The sequence below is a fragment of the Balaenoptera ricei genome, chromosome 4 (assembly GCF_028023285.1).
Source record: "Balaenoptera ricei isolate mBalRic1 chromosome 4, mBalRic1.hap2, whole genome shotgun sequence".
Classification (NCBI taxonomy): Eukaryota; Metazoa; Chordata; class Mammalia; order Artiodactyla; family Balaenopteridae; genus Balaenoptera; species Balaenoptera ricei.
In genome coordinates, this window is record NC_082642.1 from 152,664,507 (window position 1) to 152,678,664 (window position 14,158).

At 43.0% G+C, this 14,158-nt stretch overlaps 1 protein-coding gene across 4 annotated transcripts in view; it reads left to right on the top strand.

The window, feature by feature from the left end:
- Nucleotides 1–3,744, top strand: part of DOP1B (DOP1 leucine zipper like protein B) — a 109,343-nt gene extending 105,599 nt beyond the window's left edge. For 3 of the 4 annotated variants that reach the window (XM_059921501.1, XM_059921502.1, XM_059921503.1), the window contains 4 exons: nt 689–744; nt 969–1,130; nt 2,617–2,746; nt 3,245–3,744. In XM_059921501.1, the coding sequence (XP_059777484.1) occupies nt 689–744; nt 969–1,130; nt 2,617–2,746; nt 3,245–3,496 (600 nt within the window). In that variant the 3' untranslated portion in view covers nt 3,497–3,744. Of the gene's footprint in view, nt 1–688; nt 745–968; nt 1,131–2,616; nt 2,747–3,244 lie in introns of those variants that run through there. The other variant, XR_009503009.1, reaches the window with a different exon arrangement.
- The last annotated feature ends 10,414 nt before the right edge of the window (nt 3,745–14,158 follow it).

The following is a 14,158-nucleotide window of genomic DNA, read 5'->3' on the forward strand; positions in this document are numbered from 1 at the left end:
TGTTTTTTTTTCCCCAATTTTATTGAGATATGTGTCATATAGCCGTGTGTAAGTTTAAGGTGTACAACTTGATTTGACTGAAGTATATCATGAAATGATTAGCACAGTAAGTTTAGTTAACATCCATGACCAGGGATTGAACCCACGCCCCCTGCATTGGAAGCACGGAGTCTTAACCACAGGACCACCATGGAAGTTCCTTGTTTTATTTTTTTAGATTCCACCTATAAGGGAGATCATACAGTATTTGCCTTTCTCTTCGTATTTCACTTAGTATAATGCCCCCAAGATCCTTCCATGTTGCTGGAAATGCTAGGATTCCTCCTTTGTCATGGCTGAATAATATTCCATTGCGTATATATAAAACAATTTCTTTATGTATTTATCTGTTGATGGACATTTAGGTTGTTTCCATGTCTTGGCTACTGCAAATAATGCTGCCCATTTTTTAATTGGATTATTTGCTTTTTTTTTGTTACTGAGTTGTATGAGTTCTTTATATATTTTGGATATTATCCTATCAGATATTTGGTTTGCAGATATTTTTTCCCATTTCATAGGTTGTCTTTTCATTTTTTTGATTGTTTCTTGTGCTTTATTTGCTATTTTTTATGGACATATAAATTTTAAACATTAAGCTAGGTTTACTCTCTCAAATAGTAACTTGAATTCACATTTTTTTTTAAAGATTCAGACATTCATACAGCTTGAAGAAGATCTGAAAGAGGACGATGAATCATTGAGGTAAGTAGTACAGCAGTCTGCACACATATATGAAGATTAATGGACATCACCTTATGACGCAGGGTTATCTAACACTACATACTGTTTTCCTGAAGTAGTTGTGAAGGGACCAGCTATTCTGACCATTTCTTAAAAGGAAAACCTTCTTATGGACATTGCATAGGCAAAAGGACCACAGCAGATGTGAATGAATTTATAACAAGAGTTTCTTTGCAAATTTACAGAAACAGCAACAAAATCAACAGAATAAAAGTTTCAGTCTCTGATGGAAATGGGCCCTCGATGGGGGAGATACCCCAGAGTGAACTTATCCTATATTTATCAGCTTGCAAATTCTTGGACACAGCACTTTCTTTTCCACCTGACAAGATGCCGCTATTTCAGATGTAAGTCAGGGAAGACCACGTGTCTTCTTTGAAGGAGGTGACTTTCTTTCCTCGCGAGCATTTTCACTTGTTCTTTCCTGTACAGTATATAAGACACCACAGCATGGGTTACTAGTGGCCGAGGGGCCTGCTCAGAATACCAAGTTTCACATTACTTGCAACATCTGTGGTTTGGTGAATTTGGCTCACAGTAGTGTTTATGTATGGGTTTCTCTTTCTCTCTGTGTGTGTGTGTGTGTGTTTAGGTGGGTTTTGCTATTGGGTTCTTATAAAACAGAGTCACCCACTGGTGATCCACACTGGGTTTGTATAATTTTTTTGTCTCTTTGCTTTTAATTAAATAAATGGAACATGCCGTCTCCAATTGGCTCTGCCCTTGTTGGCTCACATTTCCTGTAGGCTTAACACAGCTGCTCATATGTTTAATTTCATGCCTGGCCCCAGATGCCACTTCTCTCTGTCCTATTCCCCTAAAGAGTGAAATCATGTAGAAATGTTTGTGGTTAGAAACACTAAGTGAAAGAAGCCAATCTGAAACGGCTACATACTGTCTGATCGCAACTATATGATGATCTGTAAAAGGCAAGACTGTGGAGACAGTAAGCAGCTGAGTGTGTGCCGGGGGGAGGGGAGAGCGAGGCAGAGCACAGAGGATTTTTAGGGCAGTGAAACTACTTCGTATGATACATGTCATTGCACACTTGTCCGAGTCTATAGAAGTTACGGCACCAAGAGTGAACCCTAAGGTGAACTCTGGACTTTGGGTGATGATGTTGAGTCAGTGTCAGTTCATCAGCTGTAACAAATGTACCCCTCTGGCGGGCGTGCTGGTAGTCAGGGAGGCTGTGCACGGCAGAGCAGGGCCCAGGGCAAGTGGGAAACCTCTGTACTTTCTGCTCAATTTTGGGGGAACCTAAAACTGCTCTAAAAAAGACAGGTTTTTTTTTTAAGTGAGTTCCAATGTACATGAGTATGCACAGCACCATTAATCATAATAGGCAAAAGGTAGAGAAATGTCCATCAGTTGACCAGTGGATAAATAACATGTGGTGTGTCCATACAATGAGATATTCTACAATACAAAGAAATGAAGTACCGACACATGCTACAGCGTGGATGAACCTTGACAATGTTAAGTGAAAGAAGCCAGGCACAAACAACCATGTATTATGTGATTCCATTTATATGAAATGTCCAGTATAAAAAAATCTGTACAGACAGAAAATAGATCAGTGGTTACCTAGATCAAAGGGGTGTAGTGGATTGAGGGGTGAGAGCTAACGGGAACAGGGATTCTATTTGGGGTTATGAAAATATCCTAAAATTGATTATGGTGATGGATGTACAATTCTGTGAATATACCAAAAGCTATTGATTTGTACACATCAAACCGGTGAATGTGATTTACATCTCAGTAAAACTGTTTATAACTCTTTAAGTGGGCTCCAAGCCAGCATGCCTGACCTCAGATTTTTTTTTCCTCCAGTTACAGGTGGGCATTTGTTCCAGAAGTGGACACAGAGGGCCCTGCCTTCCCGTCGGATCTAGAGGAGAATCACCAAGAATGCAAACCCCACACTGTCAGGATTCTCGAAATTCTAAAATTAAAATATGGGGTAAATGTTTTCCTTTCTAACAGTTATATTTGTGGCAGAGGGGAGAAAGGCTAGGCAGTGAGTGAAGTACTTCATATGCTATTTGATTTTAATGACTTTGAACCGTTTTCAGAATGCCTCCTGAGTGTTCAAACTTGGAGATGGTTATAAATTTCATCTCTGTTTTAGCATTTATATGTCACTTTCTCATCCCAGTTGCTAAGAGGTAAAGCCTCCTGGGTGACACAGTCCTGTAAAAGCAGTCTTGCCCGCAGAGTTCCTCTGTGACTCAGAGGAAGAGCCTGCAGGAGAGGTGACCGTGGCCCCAGCGGGGTGGGCTCAGGGTGAAATCCTGGTGGAAGATGGCAGCTGAAGACCTAGGATTTGAGTTGATGCTGCTACCATCAGCGCTGCCAGTGAATTTCATAAAGGACCCATCTCTTAGCTTTCACCGCCTGCATGTGCCTCGCGTGCACCTCTAACCCTTAGCAAAGCCATGTCATTGTGGGTCTCTTGCAGGAAATCGGCAGCTCAGATGAGATCACCACGAAGAGCGAGTTCCCTCTTCTGCGCCAGCGTTCTCTTTCCAGCATTAGGCAATTGATGCCATTCTTCAAGACTCTAAATTGTGCTTTTAAAACCCAAAGTAAACTGCCTGCTGACACCCGAGGCCCTCTACTTGTGGAGTTTCCCGTCGCAGATAGCTCAAGGGTCTTGAAGCAACTGGAAGAATGTGTCGAATATGATTTTTTGGAACATCTAGAATGTTAACCTTGTAAGCCAGAACTTGTTTAATCCATTTACTGAGACTTCGAGAAAAACCAGGATATATTCAAAACAAAAAAGGAGCCAGGATAGTGCTTTTAAACAAGTCTATCTCAATTTTGAAAGTAAATTTCAGATCATTTTTCTGGTGGGCAACAAAATACACCTCCCTGAATGCCATGTAATATTTTTGGATCTGATTTTATGTTTCTTCCTCAATTTATGTAAAGAAATAAAATTAATATATCATCTAATGGTGGCACAAAATTTGTAATATAAAGTAGAGGATGGAGAGGTTGAAGAGTTGTTTTCTTTGTTGCAGATATATGGGTCTGTGTCAGTACACCTCTCTAAAAATCTTAACTTGTTGACTATTATTTTAACCTTTCTTACATATGTCCCTTTAAACATTTATTTTGGTACCACATTTTAAAATGAAAATATATTATTTTCTGAAAATACTAATTGCCCGTTACCATTGACTATTCAGCAGAGGTGGGAGCTTGAAGATATCTCAGTGTATTTAACTCATGCCCAGTAAAAGTCACGTGCTCACACTATTCTGCTGGGTAAGAAATACATAGTTTTCAAACGTCTGACAGCTGTAACCTTAGTTATGGTACCACAGTGTGCCTGGCCAGCACTTTCCATTTAACATAAAGCAGTCAGCGTGGTCACGGAGCCTCTAATGCCTGAAACTATTGTCAGGGAAACTCACTCTTTGGACTCTTCCTTATTACTCTGTCCTTTCTGGGATCTCTTTACCTCTCCGCAGACATCACTGTTGATGAAAATAATCCCTTCCTAGGCACGGACTCCTCCAGGCTGGCAGCGTGTCACCCCACTCTTTTCGAGCCTCTTTGTCTCATGCCAACTTCCTTATTTAGACTCCCTCTTGGTGCCCATCCTCTGCGGTGAACACCCTCACTCTGCGCCAGTGCGTGGGGCTTGCCTGCCAGACCTGCCTAGCTCATGTCCCCTTTTCAGCCACCAGGGCGTTCCATGACCTCATTTTCCGGGCCAGACGATGCAAACTGTCCTAATGCGTGCTCTCAGATCCATCCTTTCTATAGACAAGGGTGTTTGGGAACTTGACCAACATTATTGGTTAAGTTTCTCCTAACATTCTACTACGTATTAGTTTGTGACACTGCAGAAGCAATTTGTGTCACTAGCCCCAAGATAGGATATGGGGAGCACAGAACCACTTGGTTCCCTAAATAAGGGCTAAAAGTAAGAATCAAAAAGCACCACCATATATGGGTATTCATACAAATACGTGTTAAAAATTACATGGAGGGGCTTCCCTGGCGGTCCAGCGGTTAAGACTCCTCGCTTCCACTGCAGGGAGTGCGGCTTTGATCCCCGGTTGGGGAACTAAGATCCCGCATGCCGTGTGGCACAGCCAAAAAAAATAATAAACAAAATAAATAATTACAGGAAACTATGTTGTTTGTGTGTGTGGGGGGGGGTATCTTTAAAATCATTTGCAAGTTTGGTCACTAAAATGTTAAATATTGAAGTGTAGAATTGTGAATTCAATGTAACTTATATGATGAGTTCCCCATAATTCAGGTTGTGAGGAGATAACCGTATGCTGATTAATAGTTAACATCAAGGTGGGTGCATATGATCATGTATCAAAATTGACGACAAAACTAATAGCTTATTTATATCATCAGTAGCTATTATGCCATGAAAGGTAGTTCTTGTATCTGTACCTAGATTTACAAATTTCTTCTTTTTTTCTCTCCAGTATCTAAAATAGCTTAATGGTCTCAGTCAATACCATATATAATTTAATCCTTATTTATTAATGGAAATCTTAAAAGGGATTTAATAGTACATCTCTGTTTATCATAGAACACCAAGAAAGAAGTCTTATAAATGTGATGTATATCTAAGTCTTTTGTCAGTGTACACACCACAGTGGGTGAGGACATAGGCTCTGAATTCAATTTGGGTTTGTTATTCAGCTTTACCCATATGCTAGGCTGGACATATACTTTGTGCCTCAGTTTTCTCATCTATAAAATGGAAATATCGACTGTAACTACCCCTCAGGGTTATAGCAACTAACCCCCTCTGTGCTCCCACTGTGGTTTATATAGTTGTTCTTTTTCACTTGACTTTTTTTTTTGGCTCTTTGATGTCTTTTTTTTTTTAACTTTTTGTTTTATATTGGAGTATAGTTGATTGACAATGTTGTGTTAGTTTTAAAAGAGAAAATGGAGATTTTTTTTTTCAGTATGAGGAAAAGCAAAATTAGCAGTTCTTTTTTTTCCTTCCCACCGGAGACGCTTCTGCACCCCACGTGGAAGACGGCCGCTGTGACTCATTTCCTCTCAGAAGGAAGTTAAGCCGTGTGTCCAGCCCAAGGACCAAAGTGCCACTGCTCTGGGGGCAAACAGTGTGCTGGGTCCCGTGCGCTAACAAAGCGGACTTTGGAGCGCACGGAGCTGCAGGAGGGTGTGGTGGGGACGTAGCCCTTATGAGCGGGCATGAATGGTCGTCACCACTGGATGGCTTCCCAGGGGCCAGGCGTAGTGCTGAGCGCATCACGTGGATGATTTCCTAAACCCCTTAGGAGGTAGGGACTGTTCCTCAGTTCTCCACAGTCAGCAGAGCCAGGAACCGAAGCCTAGGTCTGTCTTGCTCTAGAGCCACTGTGCTCTCAAGCCCAGGGCTGAGAAGGTTAAACAGGAAAACGCTGCGAGGGCTGCTGCCGCGCGGGGCGGCTTGGGAGGCAGCTTCCGAGGCCGCCCCGCCCAGCCGGCTTCCTGCCCAGCCGGCTTCCTGCCCAGCCGGCTTCCTGCCGAAGCGGCTCCTCCCAGGGCCTCGGCACAGAGAAGGTGGCTCCTGCCCCTCAAGGTGCGGTGAGGTGTGTTTTAAAGCGGAACAAGCCTTATTTTCCAGCATTTGTGTTATGCCCAGTTAAATTAGAAGTAGCTGGATTCATCAAGATGGTTGATGAAGACTGTAATTAAAAGCTTTGAAAAAAAAAAAAAAGCTTTGAACAACAACCTGGGAGATCAGACAGAATCTGGCCTTTGGAATTAAATTGAGGTAAGACAATGCCTTCTACCAGGTATCATTTGCAGTTTAGCAGGACACACAAACCCATGAACATGGAAAAGTGACACCATCAAAGAAGAGTCCACCCATTCTACACTAAGGGGCAACTGGACGTTGTGAGAGTCACTACGTAGTATCCTACCATGCTTACGTGTTTTGTTAAGTCGTATAGTAATCATTCCATAAGCTGAATTCCATCATCTTCAATCGGACTTTGTGCCATCTCTGAAGTTGAGTGGAGAGACCCCTTTCAACCTTCTTTCAGGATGGTTATGAGGACCCGGCAGTTAGAAATCTGTTGTGGTTAGGATCCAGCAAAGCAACTTTACTTAACAGGGGTCCCCTCTCTGGTGTGTGCACAGAATCATCCAGACAGCTTGCTAACTTGCAGAAGGCTTAGCCTCCGCTCCACAATGTCTGAATCAGTAAATGGGGTGACATTCGGGAATCTGCTTGTGTAATAAGTTATCTCTGATGCCAGTGCTTTCTGGACCACTCTTGGAGAAACACTAGTTTGCAGAGCCACGAGTTCGCAGAGATGATGGCTTTGATGCAAATGAGGAAACCCGCAAGGCGGAGGCTTGTCTACTTACCTCTCATCCTATACAGGTAGCTCTTTCCAAGTGGTCCTGCATCTAAATCAATACGCCTAACTTTAAGCCAAGGCGGAAATGGACTTTAAAATTGGATCTAGGAAGAGACTATGGCAGTTCCTCAAAGAGTTTAAAATATAATTACCCTATGATCCAGCAATTCCGCTAAAGACGGAAAGCAGGGTCACAAAGAGATATTTGCACACCCATGTTCGTGGCAGCATTATCCACAATAGCCAAGAGGTGGACATAACCTGAATGTACATCAATGGATGAATGGATAAACGTATGTGATGTAGACATACGGTGGAACATTATTCAGCCTTAAAAAGGAATGAAATTCGGACACGTGCTACAACATGGATAAACCTTGAGGACATGATGCTAAGCGAAATAAATCAGTCACAAAAGGACAAATATGATTCCACTTACAAGAGGTGCCTGAATAATCAAATTCATAGAAACAGGAAATAGAATGGTGGTGGCCAGGGGCTGCGGGAGAAAGGACTGAGGAGTTAGTGTTTAATGGGTACCTTTCCTGTCTCCTCCAACCACTCGGGGTTTCTCATCTCCTGCAATTCTTTTTTTTTTTTAAATATAAATTTATTTATTTATTTATTTATTTTTGGCTGCTTTGGGTCTTCGTTGTTGCGCAAGGGCTTTCTCTAGTTGCGGCGAGCGGGGGCTACTCTTCGTTGCGGTGCGCAGGCTTCTCATTGCGGTGGCTTCTCTTGTTGCGGAGCACTGGCTCTAGGCGCACGGGCTCCAGTAGCTGTGGCACGCGGGCTCAGTAGTTGTGGCTCACAGGCTCTAGAGCGAAGGCTCGGTAGTTGTGGCACACGGGCTTAGTTGCTCCGCGTCATGTGGGATCTTCCCGGACCCGTGTTCCCTGCATTAACAGCCGGATTCTTAACTACTGCGCCACCAGGGAAGTCCCTCTCCTGCATTTCTTACATATGTTGTTTCATCCACTTGATACTATTTTCTCCTCCTCTTTCACCTGGCGAAGTCCTACTCAAGTCGTTTGTTGGTTTATTTAACAAATATATGGGAGCCCGTCTTCGAGATCCAAACTCCCTGGCCTTGCTTCTTTCTACACCTCACAGCGAGGCACTTTCCCAGTGTGGCCCTATGAAAGCACTGAATAACATAGTAGCCGATCACTGGTCCAAGGTAAGCGCCCTTTTGTGGAAAAGACAGAGCCTGTATCTTCAGTTCCTTCAGCGTCTGGCATCAATGAGCAGCCAGCAAATAGCTAAATGAAAAACATAAATGTTGATTTATCTGCCCAAGGTGGTGCTGGATGGAAGAAGAAAGGGGAGTAAAACAAAGTTTGAATGAATGGATTTGTAGGACTAGGCAGTGTGGGCTCAGGGAACAGTGGGTTTTTTTCCCCAATCTTGGCCTCTCCATCACTCTAAGAATCCCCTCCCTGCGACTCATGTGGTTCCCCGGACCACCACTTTGGACATGTGAGGTGTTCTGCTTGGCGTGTTTTCCCCGCTCTGTCCTGCTGCTCCCAGCACTGCCTGATTACATGGTCAGCCCAACCCATCTGAAGCATCTCTGTGAGAACCACCCATTCTGTCTTCACCTGGCTTGTCCTTAATTCTTACCGGACCCTTTGACAACCAAACACTTCGGTACTGTATGGAGAGGGAACATTTGACTCTGTGCCCTAACCGTACTGCTCAGAGAGCTTTGTGTTCTATTAAAGATACTACAGTAACTAATAAGCACTTGATTGTATATTGTCCCATGTTTTCCTTCCAATTATTTTCTGTTTGTTTCTGAATCTAAGCCAGCCTATCAATCTAAATTCCCTCAGGAAAAACACAAGTTGTTTGGGGACTTCCCTGGTGGCACAGTGGTTAAGAATCCACCTGCCAATGCAGGGGACACAGGTTCGAGCCCTGGTCCGGGAAGATTCCACATGCTGCAAAGCAACTAAGCCCGTGCGCCACAACTACTGAGCCCCGCACACCACAACTACTGAAGCCCACACACCTAGAGCCCGTGCCTTGCAACAAGAGAAGCCACTGCAATGAGAAGCCTGCACACCGCAACAAAAAGTAGCCCCTGCTCGCCGCAACTAAAGAAAGCCCACCACGTGCAGCAAAGAAGACCCAATGCAGCCAAAAATAAATAAATAAATAAACTTATTTTAAAAAAAAAGACAAGTTGTTTAATATGATTGGGGGCAGGGGGTGGAGCTCGTGGCCAAATGAAGAGTATGATTGGCCTAAAGGCAAGAAAATTCAATCAGAAGTTAATATGTACACATCAGTATAGTTTTTTTGACATCAATATCTATCTATCTATATATTTATGACCAGTTATGAGATAGATGAACTCTCACTGCCAATAACAACAACAATAATAAAATAGGGAAAAAAAACTTTATAAGACCTCCTTGAAGACAACACTACCAAAGCAGAAAAGAAGACTTGGAGCTAAAGGGAAGGTTTACTAGGTCTTGAAGAGGAAAATTCAACATCATAAAGTTGTAAATTTTAACTTACAGCATAAATTCTAAGTTAAAGAGTAATGAAGAGAACTAACCTCAGATCTTTATATTATAAAGCTAAGATAATTGGTACCAGTGCAGGAATGGACAAGAGGTCAACAGAACAAAATGAAAGTCTATCAATGGACCCAAACACGTAGAAAAGTTTACATATAATAAAAGTGGTACTTCAAAGCCATAGGGGGAAAGAAAGGTGTCTTATTCAATAAATGGTGTTGGGATAACTGGGTACCCAACAGGGGGAAAATAAGTTGGATTCATATCTCACATCTTTCACCAAAATAAATTCCAAACAAATCAAAGATTGAAACTATGAAGAAACCATGAAAATGCTAGAAGAACTGAGGAAAAGATATTTATATAAGCCAACAATGGAGATGAAATTTCTTAGATGAACATAAATTCCAGAAGCCTAAGAGAAAGTTCTATAATTTTGACTATATAAATTTTCTTTTTAAAATTCTGCACAACAAAAATCATCATAAGCAAAGTAAAAGACAAATGGCAAACAGAAAAATATTTGAGACATATTACAAAGGGCTAATTTCTTCAATACTGAAAGAACTATCAAAAGAAACAGAACAGAAAAGTGGGCAAAAGATATAAACAGGGAGTACAGGGCTGCCCTGGTGGTGCAGTGGTTGAGAATCCGCCTGCCAATGCGGGGGACAGGGGTTCGAGCCCTGGTCTGGGAAGATCCCACATGCTGCGGAGCAACTGGGCCCGTGAGCCACAACTACTGAGCCTATGCGTCTGGAGCCTGTGCTCCGCAACAAGAGAGGCCGCGATGGTGAGAGGCCCGCACACCGCGATGAAGAGTGGCTCCCACCTGCTGCAACTAGAGAAAGCCCTCGCACAGAAATGAAGACCCAACACAGCCAAAAATAAATAAATAAATAAATAAATTTATTAAAAAAAAACAGGGAGTACACACACACACACACACACTGACACACACACACACACACACACACACACACAATTGCATTTTACAAATGTAAAAAGACACCCAAACTTACAATATGCGAAAATAATTAAAATTGCTCTGAGATATTAGTCACTGACCATTTCAGGAACATCAGTGATGGAGGGAAAAGAGCCTCCCCCCTTCCATTGCTACAGAATATACGTTGGTACAAGCTCTGTGGAGAAAATGTGGCAATTTCTACCAAAAGTAAAAATGGATGTATTTTTGACCTCACAATTCTACTTCCAGGAACTTATCAGATATACATGCATATGTGCAAAAGGACTTATGTACAAGTTATTCATTGTAAATATTGATAATAGCAAAAAGTTTGGAGACAACCTCAGTGTCCACCAGTAAGAGACTACATGAATCGCAATACATCAATGTAATGAAATGTTATGAAGCTGTAAAACAACGTGATGAAGTTTTTCATGTACAACTACGGAAGGCTCTCTGAGATATATTCCGTGTAAAAGTCGAGATGTGTAACTGTGTAGGTTTGTGAAAGCAACCAGTTTTCACGTTGGTTTTTTTTCTTTTTTTTAAATTTATTTTTATTTATTTATTTTTGGCTGCACTGGGTCTTTGTTGCTGCGCGCGAGCTTTCTCTAGTTGGGCTGAGCGGGGACTACTCTTCCTTGTGGTGCACGGGCTTCTCATTGCGGTGGCTTCTCTTGTTGCAGAGCCCAGCTGTAGGCGCGCGGGCTTCAGTAGTTGTGGCACGTGGGCTCAGTAGTTGTGGCTCGCGGGCTCTAGAGTGCAGGCTCAGTAGCTGTGGCTTAGTTGCTCCATGGCATGTGGGATCTTCCCCGATCAGGGCTCAAACCCGTGTCCCCTGCATTGGCAGGCGGATTCTTAACCACTGCGCCACCAGGGAAACCCCTTCACGTTGTTTTTGATTTAGATCAATCGGTTAGAGATTTTATTTTCTTCAGATATTCTAACTCTGGTATGGAATTTTAAAATTTCTCTTTTCTTGTCTTAGTTTGGGCTGCTAAAATAAAAATACCATAGATTGGGTGGCTTAAACAACAGACTTTTATTTCTCACAGTTCTGTAATAGGGAAGTCCAAAGTCAAAGCATCTTGGGAATTCCCTGGTGGTCCAGTGGTTAGGACTCCGCCCTCTGTCTGCCGAGGGCCTGGGTTCAATCCCTGGTCAGGGAACAAAGATCCCACAAGCTGCACAGTGCAGCCAAAAAAAAAAAAAAAAAAAAGCACCTTCCTGGTTCTACCTGCTGTGTCCTAACAGAAGGGTTGAGGGATCTCTGTAAGGTCTCTTTTATAAGGACTATAATCGCATTCATGAGGGATCCACCCTCTTGACCTAATCACCCTCCCAAAGGCCCCACCTCCAAATACCATCACATTGGGGGTTAGGATGTCAACATATGAATTTTGGGAGGAGACAAACATTCAGTAAACAGCACTCCCCAAAGAAGGTAGTTTTTAACCATAAAAAAATTACATCAAACTCAGCTTTGACATTTTTTTTAAATTAATTTATTTATTTATGGCTGTGTTGGGTCTTCATTTCTGTCCGAGGGCTTTCTCCAGTTGCGGCAAGCGGGGGCCACTCTTCATCGCGGTGCGCGGGCCTCTCACTGTTGTGGCCTCTCCCGTTGCAGAGCACAGGCTCCAGACGCGCAGGCTCAGTAGTCGTGCGCTCAGTAGTCGTGCGCTCAGTAGTCGTGGCTCACGGGCCTAGTTGCTCCGCGGCATGTGGGATTCTCCCAGACCAGGGCTCGAACCCATGTCCCCTGCACTGGCAGGCGGACTCTCAACCACTGCGCCACCAGGGAAGCCCAGCTTTGACATTTTTAAAGATAAAGATTTCCAAGTCAGCTTGAGTTTCTCTAACACAAGCACCAGAGGCGTGCAGCAGAGCATTTACTTTCCTGAAAAAGCCCCTTTTAAACCAACCTGGTTTAAGTTTAGCCTGTACATGTTTGCCTCACATTTCTTCCATATGAGTAAGCCTTGAGAATGTAGAACTCCACAGTATGCTCAATTGTGTTAAAAAAAGATTAGGAGTGGGGAGGCAAGAATTTGTATGTACAGGTTAAGTGTTTGCTTGTACATGAATAGACTACTGTCTATTCCTGTTGCTGTTCTGACAAATAACCACAATTTAGTGTCTTAAAAACTGCAGAAGGGGGCTTCCCTGGTGGCGTAGTGGTTAAGAATCCGCCTGCCAATGCAGGGGACATGGGTTCGAGCCCTGGTACAGGAAGATCCCACATGCCGTGGAGCAACTAAGCCCGTGCACCACAACTACTGAGCCTGCACTCTAGAGCCCGCAAGCCACAACTACTGAGCCCGCGTGCCACAACTATTAAAGCCCACGTACCTAGAGCCCATGCTCCACAACAAGAGAAGCCACCGCAATGAGAAACCCAGGCACCACAATGAAGAGTAGTCCCCGCTCACTGCAACTAGAGAAAGCCCGTGCACAGCAACGAAGACCCAAAGCAGCCAAAAAAAAACAGCAGAAATGTATTCTCTTCGAGTTTGGAGGCCAGATGTCAGAAATGAACTGAAACCAAGGTGTCTGCAGGGGCTCGTGCTCCCTGTAAATTCTAGGGGCCCTGGAAGGGAGTTTCCTTGCCTTTTCCAGCTTCTGGAGCTGCATTCCCTGCATCCTTTGGCTCATGGCCCTTCTCCACTTTCAAAACCATCCACATAGCATCTTCAAGTCTCTGGAGAGATGCTTCAGTGGTCAAGTAGCCTCCTGTGACCAAATCTCCCTCTGCCTCGGTCTTACAAAGACACTTGTGATCGCATCTAGGGTCCACCCGGATATTCCAGGCTAATCTCATTTCAAAATCAACATTGCTGAACATCATATAGTTAATAAGTGAATAAGTTGGATTTAGGCCCAGACAGACACTACACTATACTATTAAATTAAAATTCTTTTTTTTTTTTTTTTTTTTTGCAAAGTGCTAGTTGAGACTCACCAAATTGATTTCACAACTCACTAATGGGCTACAACTTATTGAATACACAGCCAAGAGACTGTAGATTCCACAAGAGTGGAATCCTCTATTTTGCTCATCACTGCATTCTTGGAGCCCTCACTTTGATAGACACAAAGTAGGTTCTCAACAAACAGTTGATGAAAGAGCCTCTCACATAACAATACAATCTGAAAGCTGGAGGAAACTGAGAAATTACCCAGTCCAGAGGATTGCAAATGGTATTAACTAGCACTCTTACTTAGGTGTTTCACATGTCATTTACCCTGTGGACAAAGAATGTCATCTGCCATATCTGTAAAGAAAGGATGTTGTGGCCATCAAGCCATCACCCAGCGTACACACTGAGGGGATTCGGGATGGAGAATAATAAGATACTGGCACTAGAGAGTTAAGTGTACATCAAAGTGGTGATTTCAATAAGCCCAGACTCTTGCCTCTCCCCATACCTAGAAAAGCACTAAATTCACTAACTTGAGATGTCTGGTTTTCTTTAATTAACAGTAATCTTTTGATGCTCCGACTA